The following is a 19,702-nucleotide window of genomic DNA, read 5'->3' on the forward strand; positions in this document are numbered from 1 at the left end:
TAGGTACCATTGGTGTAGTTTACCCTATTTTAAGGTCCTTGAGTTTTTCTTGATCAACTTTTTAGTCCCTCCATGTACTTTTACATATTAAAATATAAAATTATCCTTAATTATATAAATGAAAACTTATATTTTTAGTTTTTTAAATTTAATTAATATATTTACAATGAAAAATTGATGCAATATATTATATGGGAAAGTCACACAAAATTAGTTTAGATATATAGTAGGTTGAGTAAATGAGTTAAATATGTAAATGGGCCTCCCATTTGACCTAGTTTTGTAATTTACCCAAAATTTAGACACCTTATAAAAAAATTGTGTTAACATGTTTGTGGGAGACTTGACTTAATTGATATTTGGAAGGTCCGACAAGATAATTAAAAAACATCATTTCGTATGTTAGAGTTAAATTTGCAGTTCACCCAATAGTTAGGCTCAAATTTGGCCTTTATCCCAAATAGTTAGTCTCTAATTTGCCCCGTCTAGCATGCATATTATCTTGTAGGAACCAACACGATGTTTGATCATCAACATCGTCTTGGCACGTGACAGAGTTCATGTAACAAATTATCATTAGTGTGGTGAATATATACTTCGATTATCCACCATCTATCAGAATATTCAACAATGGCTCAATCTAGTCGAGCTCACTTGGAGATCCACTGGAACAACGATCAAGAAGTTGATCAGCATGCAGGGCCCCAGTCCCCATTAGACCCTCAATACTAGCTCCTGGCAGAGGAAGTAGGATCGCCCAGAATTTAGCATACATGCAAAAAGAGATGGACGACCTAAAAGCAACGTATGAGTTAGAGATGGCCGATGTGTGGTGATAATTGCAGAAAGCAAAAGAGGGTGGGCGAGAAAAACCCTATCGAGACGTAGAATCACGTAGGGAATCCTCTACTACCCCTATGGTCTTTTCCTCAAGCCAATCACCTAGGTGAAGGTATTCCAAATAGAGGAGCCCTCACAGGCGCTATACAAAGCGAATGGAGCCGAAGGATGAAAAAAACTCCATGAGCGAAGCAAACACCGTTTTCCAACAAAACCCAAAGCAATCACCACCAAAGGTCTGAATCGAAGTAGACAATGGTTAAAGAGGGTGCACCCCTCAGCAAAGAAGATATATTGGACCTCCTAGACAAAAAAATCTTCATAAAAATCCATTTTTCATGACGGATACACGAACTTAGCAAAGACCAAAACCCCTCTATCGAAGGAGATTCAAAAGCAACCCATGCCTTGATGATTCTGTGTCGCAACCTTTGTACAATATGGAGGAATCAGCGACCCTGATACCCACGTCAAAAACTTTCGACGAATAATGGAAGCAACTACGACTACTAGCGTTGTCTTACACCGTATTTTCCCTACTACTTTGAAATAATCCAATGACCTTTTGGTACGAGCAACTCTCGATGTAGTCCATTCGTAACTTCAATTAGATGGCAGAATGCTTCGTGGACCATTTCATCACCTCAGTAACGAAGGGGAAGACCATGCTCGATCTTAATCGACCAGTTCAAAACGAATCTTTGGTCAGTTGATTAAGAAGTTCCAGGACATGGCAATTGATCAGGTAAAAGAATTTAATGTGGGCAGAGCTATTGATGCCTTCGAGAGAAATTGCCGAAGTCGGGAGCTTCAGCAAAGCATCACCACCGCTCGACTAAAAGATTTCCAAGAGCTTATGAATAGAGCCACAGACTACACTCGTTGGGACGAGCACAAGCCAAACCCATTGCTTTGAAGAGAGAAGGTCCCCAACACTCATAGGCGTCCTGGAAAGGAAGAGAGGGGTGGGCGACCTCTAACAGGCTTCGGGAGCAGAGGCATAGGGCATGAAATCCCTTTAACACCCCTTACAAAGAAATGCTCTTTTGGATAGAGGATAATGAAATTCGAATCAAATACCCACCTAAAGTCAAAAACAGCCGAAGCAACGAAAAATACTTCCACTTTCACAAGAGTAAAGGCCATGAAACAAAAGATTGCTAACAATTACACTACAAGAAAAAAGGGATTTAATGACAGGTAATACCATCACTAAAAGTCTAATTCCACTCATTAAATGTTTTTAATGAGCGGAATATTCCCCTTGAGGAAGCCCTTCTTACTAAAAGTATTAATGAGCGGAATAATTCCGCTCATTATTAACTTACAATGAGTGGACATTTACCCTTACCAAAAGTATGTATAATGATTAAAAAATACACTCATTAAAAGTATTTATAATGATTAAAAATACACTCATTAGAAGTATTTATAATAATTAAAAATACACTCATTAGAAATATTTACAATGATTTAAAATCCACTCATTAGAAATATTTATAATAATTAAAAAGCCTATTACTAAAATTATTTATAATGATTAAAAATCTGATTTGGATTGAAGGGAGCTACTCTAAATTAGGTAATTCAACTCTCAAATAAATTAAAATAACTTAAATAATTCCAAAATACGGTTAAAAAAGAAGTAAATATATGACTATATTATATAAACATTGATAAAATTGAATCAGTATGCAAACAAATAGCCATGAGATAATCACTTATTTCAAGATCTGAAACCCTGTAAAAACCTCTTGATAGCCATGAGTGATCTCTTGTTTTAAGATTTGAGACCCTGTAAAAAACCCCTTATAGCAGAGACATAGAATTACCTATTATAGAAATCAATGCCAATGTACACAAATCATGCATTCCACAAAAAAAGTTTTAGAGAAACAATTAAAAAACACAAGAGGGAAGGAAAATGGGAAGAAAATGAAGGCTATGAACGACCAAAATCTCTAAATATTTTTGTAATTATCCATCCTGAAAGGGGTAGCATGGAGAGTATATACCAGCACTGCAGTAGGTGTAGCTAGTCCGAGTGCACATGGACAAGCAATAACCTGCAATGATATTCATCAGTATTCATCAGTGTCAAACAGATCGGATAATGAGGTGACCAACAATATTTCAATTTCAAGATCTCAACATTGAGCAGCTTTCTGCAGAAGCAACATCACCAGATGACTAGAGAATTAGATATTACTGAGTGCCATACCAAAACGCTGCAAGAGAGCTGCAGAGCCAGTGAAATGGGATTCCCATGGTGAAATGGATTAGGAGAACCGAGCAGGGTAAATTCCATGAATACATCACTACTAATAACATGTTTTCATGTGAACACTCTTCTCGTTCATTTGCACTTTGGGTACCAAATCAGAGACTTTAAATGGAAAAATAATCAGTAAAAAAAAGATGAAAGAGGGAAATATTAAGAAAACAAGCCCATAATTGAATGACACTGCCAAGATGAACACAAATAATCTATACATAAAAACCTAAAATATCAAAGACATTAATATCTATACAGCCATTAAATACTTCAAAAAACAAACTGTTTCAGATACTCTCCAGTAAAAAATAATTGTTTTATTGACAGTGACAATCTATGTAATTAGATATATCAGTTCAGGTTGGGAACCTATCACTGCCTAAGAGAAAAGCATCCTAATCTCAGGAAAAGGCAAAGAAATGATGCAACTATGCATCAATGATCCTAAGGTAAAATAATGTCAATTATTGTACCTGTGCATCACAGCAACTAGAAGATAGAAATGTGGAAATAACTTAGCAAAATCAAAAAAATGATACAAAAAATCTACCACCCTAGAAACTTTGATAGTCACAACAGAAAAATAATATCAGAACTATGGAGAAAAGAGACCTTGTCTGCTAGCCGTTGCACAGGAGCTTCTCTGCTTTGCGGTTCTTCTACCAAACGAACAATGTCTCCGATGTCAGTCTCGCCACCCGGTCTCTGCACTTCAACTGTTAGAGTTCCATTAAGGTTTATGCTTCCAGCTGCTACTTGACTCTAGCATAAGAATAATTCAAGCATGATTAGAAAATTTGCAGAAAGGTATGGAGTGGAGTGAAAATTAGTTGTATGTGACTGGAGAAGATACCCCGGGTAGTTTTGTCACTGGCAACGGCTCCCCTGTGAAACTTGATTCATCAATGGTGCTTCGACCACCTGTAACAATCCCATCTGCTGGGACACCGTCCTAAATCAAGAGAACAATCAATACACATGCCAAGCTTCAACTTGAAAAAATTCACCATAGGAAGCAATGCATGATAAACTGGGAAGAGGAAAATAATGTAGTAACAAATAAAACATTTAGCATTGATGCTAGAATTAAAAGAGAGAATCTATGGAAAAAATAAGCTTGTTAATCAGATAACTGAATAAATGCAAGATGCACAAAGGCTATATAGGAAGAAACCAAAGTCCTTTACTTACTCCAGGCAGTACGACAATTTGGTCTCTAACAGAGAGACTACTACTAGGAACTTCAACACTGGTGCCTGCATGTGTTGCATCACTATGAACCAAAAGACGAGCTTTTGACGGTAAAATACTTAGGAGTCCTGTCATGTCACCGGTTGCTTTAATTTTAGCTCTTTGTTCAAGATTCCTCCCTAGCAACACAAAAGCTATTAACATAATTGGCTCCTCAAAGAAGGCCTTCCAACCCTGTTCATACAGCATCCATCCAACAATTCAGAATTAGCTGATTACATAACTTGCAAGCCTAACCTAATAACGCATTTAAAACAACCATGCCGTTTCTAGAAAGTAACATAAAATATTTTTTTAAGAAATATGGCTGGTTCATTTCATACATGTAGCTCTTTATCATTCTTTTAATTATAGTATCATATTATACTAATTCACTAGGAAATCAAACCCAGGCAAATTTTTATAGCAACAAATAAGATACCTTATTAACAACGTAGTTGACATAGTAAGCAGGAGAAATGAGAGACAGACCAGTGCACTACCATTACCAATACAATTTTCAATATCGTGTTAAAAAACATAATGATCTTTTTATTTCCATTTAAAATTTAGAAGCATTGCAGATCCCAATACACATGCTTCCATTCAATCTTCTGATTCTTATAAATACAATGGAAGTTGCAGGCTGAAAATTCATTCCTTTAAGTAAAAACCAAAACAACTAACTAAAGCAGTTCCAGTTTTCCATAGTCAACAATATAATGCAAACTACATGCTGATTGAGGGGCCATGAACGTCTAACATTTGAGTAGAAATGAATATGAAATTGACAGTCAAATTCTTTAAGCTTTGAATGTACCTCTGGACTTTGCAAATTGACAGCCTGAGCAGCTTTTACTATAGCTTTCCCAAATAGACACTTATCCCATACTGAGTTGGTCTAAGAGGCTTTGATACCATACAAACAAGGACCTAACTCACCCCAAAAGAACCTCAAAAGAGGAGGATTGTGATACAAATCATCAAGTTAATTCTTCTACCTTGGTTCATTCTAGTGATGGGCCTAAAATGTGGAAAGTGTACTCTAGGAGACCCAAGGGTATTATGGGCAGTAAAGGGTAAAATGTAGTGAGCTGGCAATAATTAGTTACTGCCTTGGAGAATGTTCCAGGTAGTTATTTACAGGGGGTGTGTGTACTGAGATTTCATCATGAGATTTCTCTATTTTGGCTCGTAGCGTTAGCTTAGTGAGGGAGGAGGGTTTCCTGGAAATCCTTTCTTTGGTGTATTGGCTGTTGAGACTTTCTTTGAGTAATTAGAACTATCTGTTATTTTTCTCTTCTCTTTCTGTTAATCTTTTCTTAAGTTGAGTATTCTCAACATTGGTCCGACCTGCCGGATTGTTCATGGGAAGAATAGATCTTCCATCTATGGAAACCAGAACTCAGTCACGTTTGGATTCTCATGAGGAGCAGATTGGAGTGTTACAGATAGATGTGAAGGCAATCAAAGAGTCCATTCAATCGTTGGAAGCAGATAAACTAAAGCAAGAGGAATTTCGTACCTTCATTACAACCTGGGTAAAGCAACAGGGCAAACAAGCTACAGGAGAAGAAAGAGCTTCATCAGGAATCCTTAACAATTCCTCTGGTGGGGGTTTTGAAATTCCTATGGGTCATAAGCCTACCGGTCCACCGTTCGGTTCTTCTTTCTCCCACATTCAATCTCAAGGAGGCAACGAGTTTCATGTAGCAGCCAAGAAAATTAAACTTCCTGAATTTTATGGGTATGACCCACGCGGATGGATTTCCAAGGCGGAATTATATTTCGAAATACACGGAACGCCGGCAGAGATGCAAGTCAGATTGGCTCAACTTAGTATGACGGGGTGGCTCACCATTGGTTCACGGTGGTGAAGGAAGTTTACGAATCTTTGACATGGGCTCAATTCACCGGGGAACTTCTACAGCGTTTCAGTGGCTTAGAGATTCAAAATCCTTATGAGAAATTATCTACGATGCAGCAAACAAGTGACATTCATGACTACATTGAAGAATTTGAATACCTATTGTCGTTGGTACCACGTCTCTCAGAAGCCCAATCTCTGGGTTATTTTTTGGGAGGATTGAGTAGTGAGGTGAAACGCTGGGTCCGTCCTCATCGTCCGTCAACGCGTCTGGAGGCTATGTATCTTGCTAAGGATGTGGAGGAAATGTTGAATCCATCGGAGCGACAAGGGGTGGCTGGGCGATTTCGTAGGGAAGAATTGTTGCACGCTAAGTCTTCATATTCTGGGTCGCACCGACCCGAGTGGAAAACGGGTCAGTATCCACGGGCTGATTTTAAAGGAGGGACCCAATCTCCTATCCGAACCCTAAATAATTCCTCTTCGATGCGCACAGTCTCCCATCAACCAGAAACGCAAAAACGAGTAGAAGATTTCAAGGGATTTCGAACTGCAAATTCAAACCCTAGCAGAGGATTGTGATCCCTCACCAAATCTGAGTGGGAAGAACGACGCCGTAAAGGGCTGTGCTACCGATGTGGCCAACAGTACGGTCCTGCACATAAATGTCCAAAAGGGAAGTTGTGAGTGATTTTGTTGGGAGAGGATGAGTTGGTGTCAGATGATGGAGAAATTTTGTGTTTGGAAGAAGAAGAAAAATTGCCACCAGATTCAAGTTTGACAGAAGAAGGAGAATGTCAGGTGTTAGAATTTCAGGGTGCTAGTGAGGAACCTGCCCAGGGAATCAAAACACTGAAATTAGAGGGTGCCATTAAAGATATTCCGATTACTGTGTTGGTTGATAGCGGGGCTACACATAATTTTGTTAGCCGTAAATTAGTTCACGCTTTGGCAATTCCTTCTACTCAATTTTCGGGTATCAACATCAAACTTGGTGATGGGCATCGGGTGTTGATAAATAAAAAATGTGTTTCCCTGCAGATGACTTTGGGAACCTTGGAGTTCACTGTTGATGCTTTGTTGTTTGACATGGGAAATTTGGATATGGTTCTCGGAATTGAGTGGCTGAAGACGTTAGGGGAAGTCACCCACCATTGGGATCTTCAGTATATGAAATTCAATTACCAAGGCACTATGGTACAATTGAATGGAGTTTCATCTCGGGTTGGGGGTCACGAGTCCTTGAAAGGATGACTCAGCCAAAAACACAATGTTTCAACGTTTCAGGTCCTTATGCATGAGGCGAACCACGAGTCACACCACTGCGCTCTCAATTCCTTGGAAGGTGAACAATTACAACAATTATTGTCCAGTTTCAAAGATATTTTCCAGGAACCTAAAGGGCTGCCTCCATCTCGCACTTATGATCACGCCATTAATTTGCTTCCGGGGCAAGGTCCTGTGTGTGTCCGCCCTTATCGCTATCCTCACGCACAAAAGGAGGAGATTGAAAGGCAGGTAACTGATATGTTATCTAGGGGAGTTCATTCGACCAAGTAGAAGTGCATTTTCCAGTCCTGTGATTTTGGTTAAAAAGAAGGATCTATCTTGGCGTATGTGTGTTGATTATCGCGCCTTGAATAACGCCACAATTGCTGACAAATATCCGATTCCGGTGGTGGATGAGCTAATTGATGAGTTAAAAGGAGCTAAATGGTTTTCTAAATTGGATTTGATGGCGGGGTATAATCAGATTCGTATGCAGCCGGAGAGTGTCGAGCGGACAGCTTTTCGAACACATGATGGGCATTACGAGTACCTCGTAATGCCTTTTGGGCTCACAAACGCTCCGGCGACCTTTCAGGCAGTGATGAATGATATTTTTCGGCCTTTCCTTCGTCGGTTCATTGTGGTTTTCTTTGACGACATTCTCATTTACAGCCCAACTTGGTCCCAACACTTACAAGATTTATTTGTGGCATTACAAATTCTGGCTGACAATCACTTTAGGGTGAACGAGAAGAACTGTGTTATTGGCAAATCTTCGATGGAATATTTGGGTCATATCATTGATGGACGGGGAGTGTCCATGGATCCTACAAAGATTCAAGCAGTTTAGGATTGGCCTATCCCTAAACAAGTCAAGGGCGTCAGGGGATTTCTTGGTCTTACGGGGTATTATCGAAAATTCATCCGCAATTACGGTAGCATAGCTAAACCATTGACTGATCTCACTCGGAAGAATTCTTTCAGTTGGACTTCTGTAGCTCAAGAAGCTTTTGAAAATTTAAAGAAAGCTATGGTGACAGCTCCTGTATTGTCCTTCCCCGATTTTTCTATTCCGTTTGTTGTGGAGTGTGATGCATCAGGCCGTGGAATTGGGGCTGTCTTAATGCAACATCAGTATCCTATTGCCTTCTTTAGTAAAGCCTTGTCTCCTGGTAATCTAATGAAATCCGCTTACGAAAGGGAGATTATGGCTCTAGTGTTGGCAGTGCAACATTGGCGCTCATATTTATTAGGTACACATTTTGTGGTCTATACGGATCAGAAAAGTTTGCGTCATCTACTCCATCAACGCATCACAACTCCCGATCAGCAGAATTGGGTTGCAAAGCTGCTGGGGTATAATTTTGACATATGTTATAAACCAGGTAAGGAGAATCGGGCAGCAAATGCTTTATCACGTCGAGATGAAGATGGAGAGTTTTCTGCTTTACTCTCTAGTCCAGTTTGGGTTCAAGGAGCTCAATTAGTGGCGGAAGCACAAGCAGATCCTCAGTTACAACTTCTTGTCCGTGATTTACAGCAAAATTCTAACAGTCATCCAGGATATTCATTACGTCAAAGAGTCCTATATTACAAAATGCGGTTAGTAATTCCCAAAACTTCTAAATTCATTCCCCTGTTATTGGATGAATTCCATAAGACCGCTTTGGGTGGTCATTCGGGTTATTATCGCACCTATCGTCGTTTGGCAGCCAACATTTATTGGCCAGGCATGAGTGCAGTGGTCCAACGTTATGTTCAATCTTGTGATATTTGCCAACGTTGTAAAGCTAGTTCTTTGGCACCAGGTGGTCTTTTACAACCCTTGGAGATTCCGGATGTTATATGGGATCATGTGTCGATGGATTTTATCTTGGGTTTGCCAAAGTCGAGAGGATTTGACGCTGTTTTGGTGGTAGTGGACAGGCTGTCTAAGTACAGCCACTTTATTCTTTTAAAGCATCCTTATTCGGCTCGTATGATTGCCGATACTTTTGTTCGGGAGGTGGTTCGTCTCCATGGGCTGCCCAAGTCTATTTTAAGTGATCGAGATCCTATATTCCTCAGTCACTTTTGGCAAGAAATTTTTCGCTCTCAAGGGACACAATTGCATATGAGTTCTTCGTATCACCCGGAATCTGATGGGCAAACTGAAGTTATCAATCGGTGTTTGGAAGTATATCTTCGTTGCTTCGCCATTGATCAGCCCCGTAATTGGTCTTTGTGGATTCCGTGGGCTGAGTTTACGGGTCTGTCTCCTTTTGAGATTGTGTATGGGCGAGCTCCTCCTTCCGTCGTGCAGTATATTCCGGGGGAAATTCGGGTGGAAGCAGCGAGTCAAGACTTGAAAGATAGGGATGAGGCACTAAAGCAATTAAAGTCTCATTTACATCGCGCTCAAAGTCGTATGAAAGAACAAGCTGACAAGAAGCTTAGAGATGTGAGTTTTGGTGTCGGAGAGTGGGTTTATTTGAAGCTTAAGCCATACCGTGAAATATCAGTCGCTCAACGTATCAATCAGAAGCTGGCAGCGAAATATTTCGGCCCTTTCAAGATAGTGGAGCAGATTGGCCCTGTGGCCTACAAATTGGAGTTGCCTCCTTCTTCGAAAATTCATCCGGTTTTTCATGTCTCCCTTCTTAAGAAGGCAGTGCTTTCCAATGAGGTAGAAAGTGTTTTACCAAAGGAGTTAGAGCTAGAAATTTCAGACCACTGTGCACCGGAAGGTATTCTGGCTACACGATCTGTTTTGCAGGAGGGTGACTCAATGGTGCAATGGTTAATTCAATGGAAAAATAAGCCCCTTGAAGAGGCTACGTGGGAAGATGCATTGTCAATTCAAAGTCAATTTCCGGGTCTTCGTCTTGAGGACAAGACTCTTATAGATGGCGGGGGTAATGATACAAATCATCAAGTTAATTCTTCTACCTTGGTTCATTCTAGTGATGGGCCTAAAATGTGGAAAGTGTACTCTAGGAGACCCAAGGGTATTATGGGCAGTAAAGGGTAAAATGTAGTGAGCTGGCAATAGTTAGTTACTGCCTTGGAGAATGTTCCAGGTAGTTATTTACAGGGGTGTGTGTACTGAGATTTCATCATGAGATTTCTCTATTTTGGCTCCTAGCGTTAGCTTAGTGAGGGAGGAGGGTTTCCTGGAAATCCTTTCTTTGGTGTATTTTGAGACTTTCTTTGAGTAATTAGAACTATCTGTTATTTTTCTCTTCTCTTTCTGTTAATCTTTTCTTAAGTTGAGTATTCTCAACAGATTGTCTGACATATATAGGAGCCATATAGCTCATCAATTAAGCATGTGGGGTATTTAACATGTCCAACAACCATATGACCCAAAAGCTAAAGCTGATAGGTATTTAACATGTCCAACAACCATATGACCCATATGACCCAAAAGCTAAAGCTGACATGTCCAACAAGTCAGAGGGGAAATAATACGATAATCAAAGACTTATATAAAGCATAAAGTAGAACAATATGATATTATGTTGCTAGGCATTTCAAAAGCAGCACAGGAAATCTTAGGTGTTGCAAGAGCAATCAGGTGTTTGCCAACAAATTTGAATTCCTCTAAGATACAGTTACATGGAACATGCATATGTGTGCAAGAAGAGAATATGTAAAATACCTCTGGACCCAATCTAGTGTTCCAACAGACACTCTCTTGTTCTCAATTAAGGCTACTGCACCAGACCCTGGTTCCTCCAAGAATGTTCCATCTGCCACCTGCAGTATCAAGATAAAAAAGAAAACGCGGATTCAAGCTCCAAGTAAAAGAACTTCCATCATACCTAACAGTCTTGATCTTTCATCCCCTTTAAACTTATTCAACATCAGTCCGAATCATTCTTTTATTGACAGCAAGCTATAGAATAGCAATTATTTATGGATGATGTCTTAGAACATGGTTTCACATGCCAAATTTGGAAAACTAGAGTAAACCTTCGACATGTTCATGAATATTACTTATTAACATCTCCAAACGGTCTCATAACCCACGGCTAAGATTAGCCCCCCAAATCTAAATTCCTGGCTCCGCCACTGATTGAAACTATAAATTTAAGTATGGCTTTAATACCTGACCCCAACACTGGAAATAGATATCCCCTTGCCTTCTTCAGCTCTCATTGTGAACTACAGATGCAGACTATCCCTTCTCAAAACAGAGGCAGTCATATCAATATGTGGAGGATTATTGAAATTTCCCAAGCCTGGAACAAGATGCACACAGACCCTCTCATCTCGGTACAACCTATGAAGATATACCTTCCAACCACCATCCCAAAGTTCAAAAGGAAATCCAGGCGGGATAAGAGGGAGGCGTCTCAATTTCTGTTCAGGGATCATTGAAAACAAAAGGATCAAGGACACACATATAAAATATGACTTCCATATTAAACAATGCAACGACAACAATTTTTTTATGATGAAGAAACTTATAAAGCCACTTCAAGCAGTACATAAGATGCTCATGGCCAGCTTTACTAAAGAAAAGCCTAAACAAATATAAAGCTTGTGGATAAAACTTATGAATTTCCCTGCAATGAATCAACATAAACACGAATTCTCTCACTTCCGGACATCCTTCAATGAGATATGCCCCCAACCAGCATCCTCAATTTCAAAAGAAAATCTATCCAGGATGAAGATGGTGGGTTACAAGTTCTGTTCAGGGATCATAAAAAACAAAAGGCTCAAGGACACACAAATCATCTATGACTTCCATATTAAACAATTCAATGACAAAAAAAGTTTGTGATGAAGGAACTTATAAAGCCACTTCAAGCCTCATGGAATGATATAGACAATGGGGATGGCCAGCTTTACTGAAGAAAAGCCTAAACAAATATAAAGCTTGTGGATGACACTTATGAATTTCCTTGCAATGAATCAACATAAACACGAATTCTCTCACTTCCGGACATCCCTCGAAGAGATACGCCCCAACCAGCATCCTCAATTTCAAAAGGAAATCCATCCAGGACAAAGACAGTGAGTTTCAATTTGTGTTCAGGGATCATAAAAAAAGAAAAGGCTCAAGGATGAAACTTATGAATTTCCTTGCAATGAATCAACATAAACATGAATTCTCTCACTTCCGGACATCCTTCAATGAGATACGCCCCAACCAGCATCCTCAATTTCAAAAGAAAATCTATCCAGGACAAAGACGGTGGGTTACAATTTCTGTTCAGGGGTCATAAAAAACAAAAGGCTCAATGACACAAAAATCATATATGACTTCCATATTAAACAATTCAATGACAACAATTTTTTGTGATGAAGGAACTTACAGAGCCACTTCAAGCCTCATGGAATGATATAGACAATGGGGATTGCCGGCTTTACTGAAGAAAAGCCTAAACAAAAATAGAGCTGGTGGATGAAACTTATCAATTTCCATGCAATGAATCAACATAAACACGAATTCTCTCACTTCAGGACATCCCTGGAAGAGGTACGCCCCAACCAGCATCCTCAATTTCAAAAGGAAATCCATCCCGGATATAGATGGTGGATGTCATGTTCTGTTCAGGGATCATCACATATCATCCATAAAATCCCCAAATTTCAAATGAATCTACAATCAGTAGAAAATGTGATGTCTTGCTAAATAATGATTAGGGTGAAATCTAAGATAATGGAAAGGTAAAAATATGCTTAAGGAGGAACAGAAGAAGAAAAGAAGGGTGTTAGAAAAGCATAGCAAGTTTCTTCATCTCTCAGCCGCAACGAGTCTGAGAACCGCCCTAGAAGGTGGACCAGAGATCCTTATACCAATAATATACCGCTAGTATAAGATGAATTCGAGGCTGAAGCGGAGGCAAAGGCAGAGGCGGAGGCAAAGGCAGAGGCGGAGGCGGAGGCGGAAGCAGAGTCGAAAGTAGTCTGTGTAAAGGGGCTTTCTCTTTATGAGATAGGGAGAGAGAAACGATGTGCTTTTAGGGTTTTATTTGTTTTTTATTTATTATCACTTATTTTTGTTTTATTTTGGTGGGAACTTTGCCTCCATAAATTTTGGAAATGATATAATGAGCGGAATTTTGTTTAAGTTACTGAAAAATGCAATATTTGATCACTAAAGATATTCCTATCATTAAAATTATAAATACTAATGCTTTTAATGATGGTTTATTATACACTCATTAAGTTTTGGTCATTATTACTTGTTTTTCTTGTAGTGAACTAGCTGTGGAGCTCGAGAAAATGGCGGAAAGTGGTATAAGTTGGACTTCTTCAGAAAACGATGATGGAGGCAAGCAAGAAAAGGAAAAAGAAGCAAGACAATTGGCCCCTAGGAGGATAATAAACGTGATCACCCGTCCCTTACATGCTAGAGAAATCCACTATATTTTTCCAGTGAAGCCTTCACCACCAAAATAACATCTATTTAAGTGAATTTAGAAATGAAATAATCACAATTTTTGTTAATATAAAAATAATGATTTAGATTTATCATATTTTTACAAGAAAATAGAATATTGATGGTTGGTGTCATTCTTACCTGTAATCTATATATTTATATGATAAAGTTTAAGAAAATTCAGTAACGTTTTTACTTAAGTTTCATTCTATCGTGAACAAATCTTTATCAAATTTTGTTAATTTATGAAACTTCCAACGTTCGGATAAATAAGTATTGAAAGAAGTTAAAGTCTTCAAATTTAGTTTTTTTTTTAATTCTTAAAATATTGTTTAATAAAAATTTATTCACAAGGACATAATATAAATACTACCACTTACGGACTACATGTGGTGAATTTGGTTCTAAATAGATTAAAGTAATAATTAGTAATTAATAAATAGAATTCAAAAATTAGTGAAATAAAAAATTTAAATTTTATAAGTTTGACAGTTCAAAATGTTGTGTCACTCTTCTTACCAAATTGCCAATTCAAGCTTTCAAATTCTTAAAATATTTTTTTAATTAAAACAGACATAGTATGAAAGCCCCTTATACAACTATGTAGAATGAATTTGGTTCTAAATATATTAAAATTATAAAAAAAATTAAAATATTATAAGTTTGACATATCAAAATGACTTGTTACTCTTCTAATTTGATATACTCTTACCAAATTACCAATTCAAGAATTCTTAAAATATTAGGTTAATTAAATGAGACAAGAGTGATTTTCAATATTAATAAGTGTTTGTAACCCTACATAAGCAATTCTCAAACTTTATGATTTTTGAGGGATGAGTGTTCTCTGCCGTGCCATGACTCACTCCTCCTTCTGGCCAGCCCGATGTAAGTCCTCTGGATCTGAATCTGATGAGATAAGATCCATGGAAACTTGTTTTGTTGTTGATGGGATGCAATCCATCTCCTGTTGCACCTGATAGTTATGAACCCATACAAATGATCTTCTACATTAATCCCTAATTCTCTGGTAAATCTTTCTACTTTTTCTCTCTTGATTTTATGTTTTAACAGGAATTCTCAAGATCTAAATTACTATTTCAATATGGCAGTTCTCTTTTACTCCTAATTAATGTATTTTCTGTATCATCCTCTGATTTTCCAACCTGTTTTTCTTTCATCAAGAGAGAGTATTTTCTAAGATTTTGAACATCTGAGTTCTAATTTCAAGAAGCGCTTTTTTTCTGAGTTTTGACAACTTGTGTGAATTTATAGATGAATATTTGTGCATTAGAGGATTATATGTGTGTTTATGTTTATCTATGTCTATCATTTAAGTTGTCCTTAAAGTTGTCCTTATTGAAGAGAAAATCACTTTTAGTTGGTAGTTTGAAAATTAAAGGAACCTTTATCAATAAATCTTTTGAAAATCACTTCTGAAAGTGTGAAGGCTTTAGAGATTTACGAAGAACGCAAGATAAATAGAGTTGGTGGCCTTCATGACCTTGGATCTTCTATTAGTGGCCGTTTTCTAGTTACCTCTCCAGAAGACTCCAGGCAAGACTACATTTTTATATCTAGATGTTTGACTATAATATTTTGTATTAGGCCATATACAGGAGGTTTCATACATAGTGATCCACAAAAGAAGATAGCTCTTCCAAAGCCAAAATTTTGGCAGTACACATGATCAATATGGAGGCTGGAAATTTGTCATGTGTAACTGCAAATGGACATGGTCTTAGAGAGACATTATTCTATACCCTTTTTTCACACCTCCAAGTCTATAAAACCAAAACTGATATGCTTCATGCTCTTCCATGCATAAGGAGCTTTGTCTTTAGATGATGGAATTATAAAGAAAAACGGGATCTTTGCTCTTGGCGATAAGTAAGTCGTTGTGTTGTTTATTGTTATTGTGTTAATAATTTCAATTTTTTATTGCTCATTGTCTTTACAGTAAGGATGTGGAGGTGATATTCCCAGTAGTTTCCAACAACTACAGTACAAGGAAATTTGTTAAGAATGCTCACTATATTTCCAAGGCAAGCAATGAGTGAGTCCCCTTGCTGTCTTGCAAAATCAGTTTCGGAATCCTGAACGCTTTTCGGGTTAGTCACTCCATGTTCTGCTGTCCTAGGAAGATTGCCTTGAACTACAGCAAGGATGTTTCTGCATTCTGAGACAGATTCTGAAACGCCGCTTCTTCTCCTAATTGTCCCATTATCTTCTTTTTTTGTGCGCGAACGATCTTTTTGGGGCTCTTTTGAGGTTCATCTTCAGCATTGGTAGCAGGAGGAACTTGAATTGAAATAGTTAGCTCTTCCAGAGTTTGAGTCCATGAATGATTCTCCATGTCTAGACCATTTTCTTCATTTGGGTCTTTTTTCTCCTTCTCCGCTGAGGACTTTGGGGACAAAAGCTTCTGGGTTTGGCTTTCTTTGTAGCTGGAATTGAGATGATTAAATTGCTGAAACTGCTGTAGGGTTTTATGAAGAGAGATTTTGTGATTTTTGGGATTGTTGAACTGCTGTATGGGACATGTACTTCAGATTATGGAAATGATTGCAACTCTGGAACCACTGCTGTTTGTGATGCGACCTGCATGCAGATAATCATTTTTAACTAATTTGTCACTATATAAAGTTTAATTTGAAGCACTATATCTAAAATATTTCAGGTTGTGACATGGATGATGGAAATTACATGTATATATGTATCTAGGCATGCACTTGTCTATGTATATGTACATGTATATATTAGAGCTTCTCAAATAGTTCATACTAAACTTAAGGCTATTCTCAAATCTTTAGTTGAACAATTGCAAATAATAAGAGTAATTCTTTTGACAAGTGCATTTCTACATTCATTGAAGAGAATATAAAGTTCAACACATGTATTTAACTATTATATTATTGCTCAATTTGGTATTATAAGAATATATTCACCATTTTGTATGCAACTATTGTTTGTATATTAATTCCCATGAATTAATTCCCATGAATTCTAAAGATCATGGAACACATATGCATGTAACAAATCAAATACCTAAGAATAACAACAGAAATTATAGTATACAAGTCATTAGCTATGGAAGTCATTAGTAATAGTAACAAATCAAATACCTAAGCATAACAACACATATGCATGAATCATTTTTCTACAAGTCATTAGCTATGGAAGTTTATCATTGCTATATAGCATTTGAATATAGCAGTTGAACATGCAACTTGAGAACACAATGAACCAATATAAAAACATCAAGTTTTTGAGTTTAAATAATGCAAATTTAACAAGAAAAACAAACATGTTAACAATAATAAGAGATTTATCATTCTAAACCTCAAGTTACATGGGAGTTTATTCGCCGACAACATTTTGCAATCGTTGCTTGAATATCCTTATTTTTCTTCTTAGTTGCATGAGTGCCTGGAACATGACTGAAGCACTCACATCTAGACATGGATTTTCTTCCAATTTCATTACCATTGTTTTTCCTTGTAAGAATATGAATTAATAAAGTTAAAATGAACCTTCTTTTCAGTTAAAATCATCATATGAATGAAAATTAGCACATCTAAGGTTTTTTTGGGATAGCTAGATCTATTCACATATCTTTTAATTTATTTAACATTGCAAGCTGATAAGACTATATTCTAGATTTGTACACATTTATTCACATATGTTTTATTCATATATATATATATATATATATATATATATATATATATATTATATATAATGACCTTGTAAGAATATATTCAGGATCTATTCAGATTTCCCAAATGGTTTTCAAAAAAAACATTCTTAAAGAAAACTAAACCCTTCCAATTTATCCACACTTAAGTCTAAAAAGAAAAAAGAAATGTCTAACAAGATTATTGAAGCATCATACTCCACATGAATTTATGAACTCCATAGAATTATCAATGTTGATGATGATTACTTGGACTTTGGAACAACAATTACTCCATATAATCATATGTAGCGACCCGGTCCGGAGTGGGTGGCCCAGGGTAGAAGGCCTGAGCAAGGAGCGGGTCTAAGGGATGACGATGGGGCAGGAATGAACTGAATCAAATACTTGTGTTACATCTTCTGTAGAAGCAAGGAACAACAATGTTTACTTTCAATATCTTCAATAAGAGCGCCTTTAGCATAATCAAGAAATCCAGGTTTTCGATCCACAAGGTTAAGTTCATAATTAATTCCTTGTGCATCATTCAAATGAAAAAGGAAAGAAAAGTCAATTCAAAACGTCCAAATCCTGAAAAATTGTACATGTACAACTCCATTAAGTGCTGAAAAATTCTTCAACTAAAAAATGGGAATTGAGAAGAGAACATAACCATGATAAGGAAAAGTATAAATTCAGCAACCAAGCAGGCAATATATAATTCACCATTGTTTAAGATCCAAGTGATTCTAAACTATGGATGGCTTCTTATGGAAAACATCAACAAACTAGTCAATAACATGAAGAACTAAATAGTCAATTACTATATAAAATATGTTCAATCTCACTAATTAAGCCATGTGTATTTTTCTAAAACAAAAAAACTCTGCTTCAAACTAGTGTCCCCATCACGGAATGAAAGGCTGATGCGAGAATCAGAACATTCGCTAATTCATCCTATAGAATCTTAGGCACCACAAAATCCATCCAGTGTCGTAATCCATTAGTACACCTGTCAAAAGTTCTAATGAAATGAACACAACAAAGCTGCAGACTTCACTCTTTCCATGTTCTACTAAGACAAGACAAAAAAAAAATATAATCTGGAAAGGCTATTCCAATAACTATGTTCCACCACCTAATAATACAAGACTTTCAAAACAAACAGTTGGACTATTCCAATAACAATTCATGTAATCCAAGACTTTCAACTCTGCTCCAAAGCCTTTCTTTTTAATATACTCCCTATTAAAATGAAGTAGAATCTTATCTCCTCTTCTTGAATATCCCAAAACCTTCACATTTTCAAACTAAAAGATGCTACAATTAGTGGGCAAATTGGGTTCTTTAACAGAGTATAACTTTGTCCAAGTAAACTTATCAACTTCATCCTTATTTCTCATATAAAATTCAGCCTCAGACGGCCATGCTGCGAAGAAATAGCTAATGCAAAGGCAGTCTTCTAAAACATGCAATTTTGTTGAAACTTCATCCATTGAGTTGATTAAACAAATCGGTTGAGGCACTATGGAGAAGGTCTCTTTTCTCATATCAAATGCCACAATATCTGGTTTCCATCCAATTTGGTTTAATGTGCATAACAGTGCACACTACCATGTGTAAAGTGACTACTTCCAGGAACAAAACCATGTACATACACCAGCAACTATGGTAGAATTTCAACTATTTTTTTTTGGTAGGGAAAAGAATGAAAAAACAAAACACCACAACAAGTTAGTCCGAGATTAGCCTAAGAAAGCTAACTCCCATATTATCTTCTAAAGGCAAAGACAAAAGGAAATTAGGGGTAGAATTTCAATTATTAAATCTTGGGAGAGTTGTATGATGGCTGGGGCTCCACTCTGATCACAAGGCAACTTTGAATATTTAAAGGATTAAAGGATTAAATGCATGAATCACAATATTTATTTGATTAGATTTTCCTAAAAGGATTTTGTGGGAAGTCTACCCAAAAAGACGGATTTTATGTATAACTAACTTGAAGATTTCAATATCTTGTGTTGGAATGATATTTTTTTTGTACAATTCTGTTTTTTTATATAGAAAAGGAATGGAACATCAAAAATCATACTTTTAAGAAAAAAAATTCAAATTTATAAAACACGATATTATTACTTAATTTTTATTATTTTTAAATAAAAACGGGTA

General features: G+C 37.1%; 1 protein-coding gene across 4 annotated transcripts; it reads right to left on the minus strand.

Annotated features, from left to right (window-relative positions):
* Nucleotides 1–2,649: 2,649 nt before the first annotated feature.
* LOC136233131 (copper-transporting ATPase PAA1, chloroplastic-like) lies at nt 2,650–13,411 on the minus strand. Of its 4 annotated transcripts, none has more exons than XM_066022711.1 (7): nt 12,788–13,411; nt 11,572–11,825; nt 11,122–11,219; nt 4,307–4,485; nt 3,969–4,067; nt 3,728–3,877; nt 2,650–2,906 (listed from the first exon to the last, which is right to left on the minus strand). In XM_066022711.1, the coding sequence occupies exons 4-7, from the start codon at nt 4,439–4,441 to the stop codon at nt 2,802–2,804; spliced, it is 489 nt and encodes a 162-aa protein (XP_065878783.1). In that variant the 5' UTR covers nt 4,442–4,485; nt 11,122–11,219; nt 11,572–11,825; nt 12,788–13,411; the 3' UTR covers nt 2,650–2,801. The 4 variants fall into 4 exon arrangements, with proteins under 4 accessions (XP_065878783.1, XP_065878785.1, XP_065878784.1 ...); XM_066022713.1 differs by having other exon boundaries at nt 4,307–4,540; XM_066022712.1 differs by having other exon boundaries at nt 2,650–3,226; nt 4,307–4,540.
* Between the last annotated feature and the right edge of the window lie 6,291 nt (nt 13,412–19,702).

Source organism: Euphorbia lathyris, chromosome 6 (assembly GCF_963576675.1).
Source record: "Euphorbia lathyris chromosome 6, ddEupLath1.1, whole genome shotgun sequence".
NCBI classification, from domain to species: domain Eukaryota; kingdom Viridiplantae; phylum Streptophyta; class Magnoliopsida; order Malpighiales; family Euphorbiaceae; genus Euphorbia; species Euphorbia lathyris.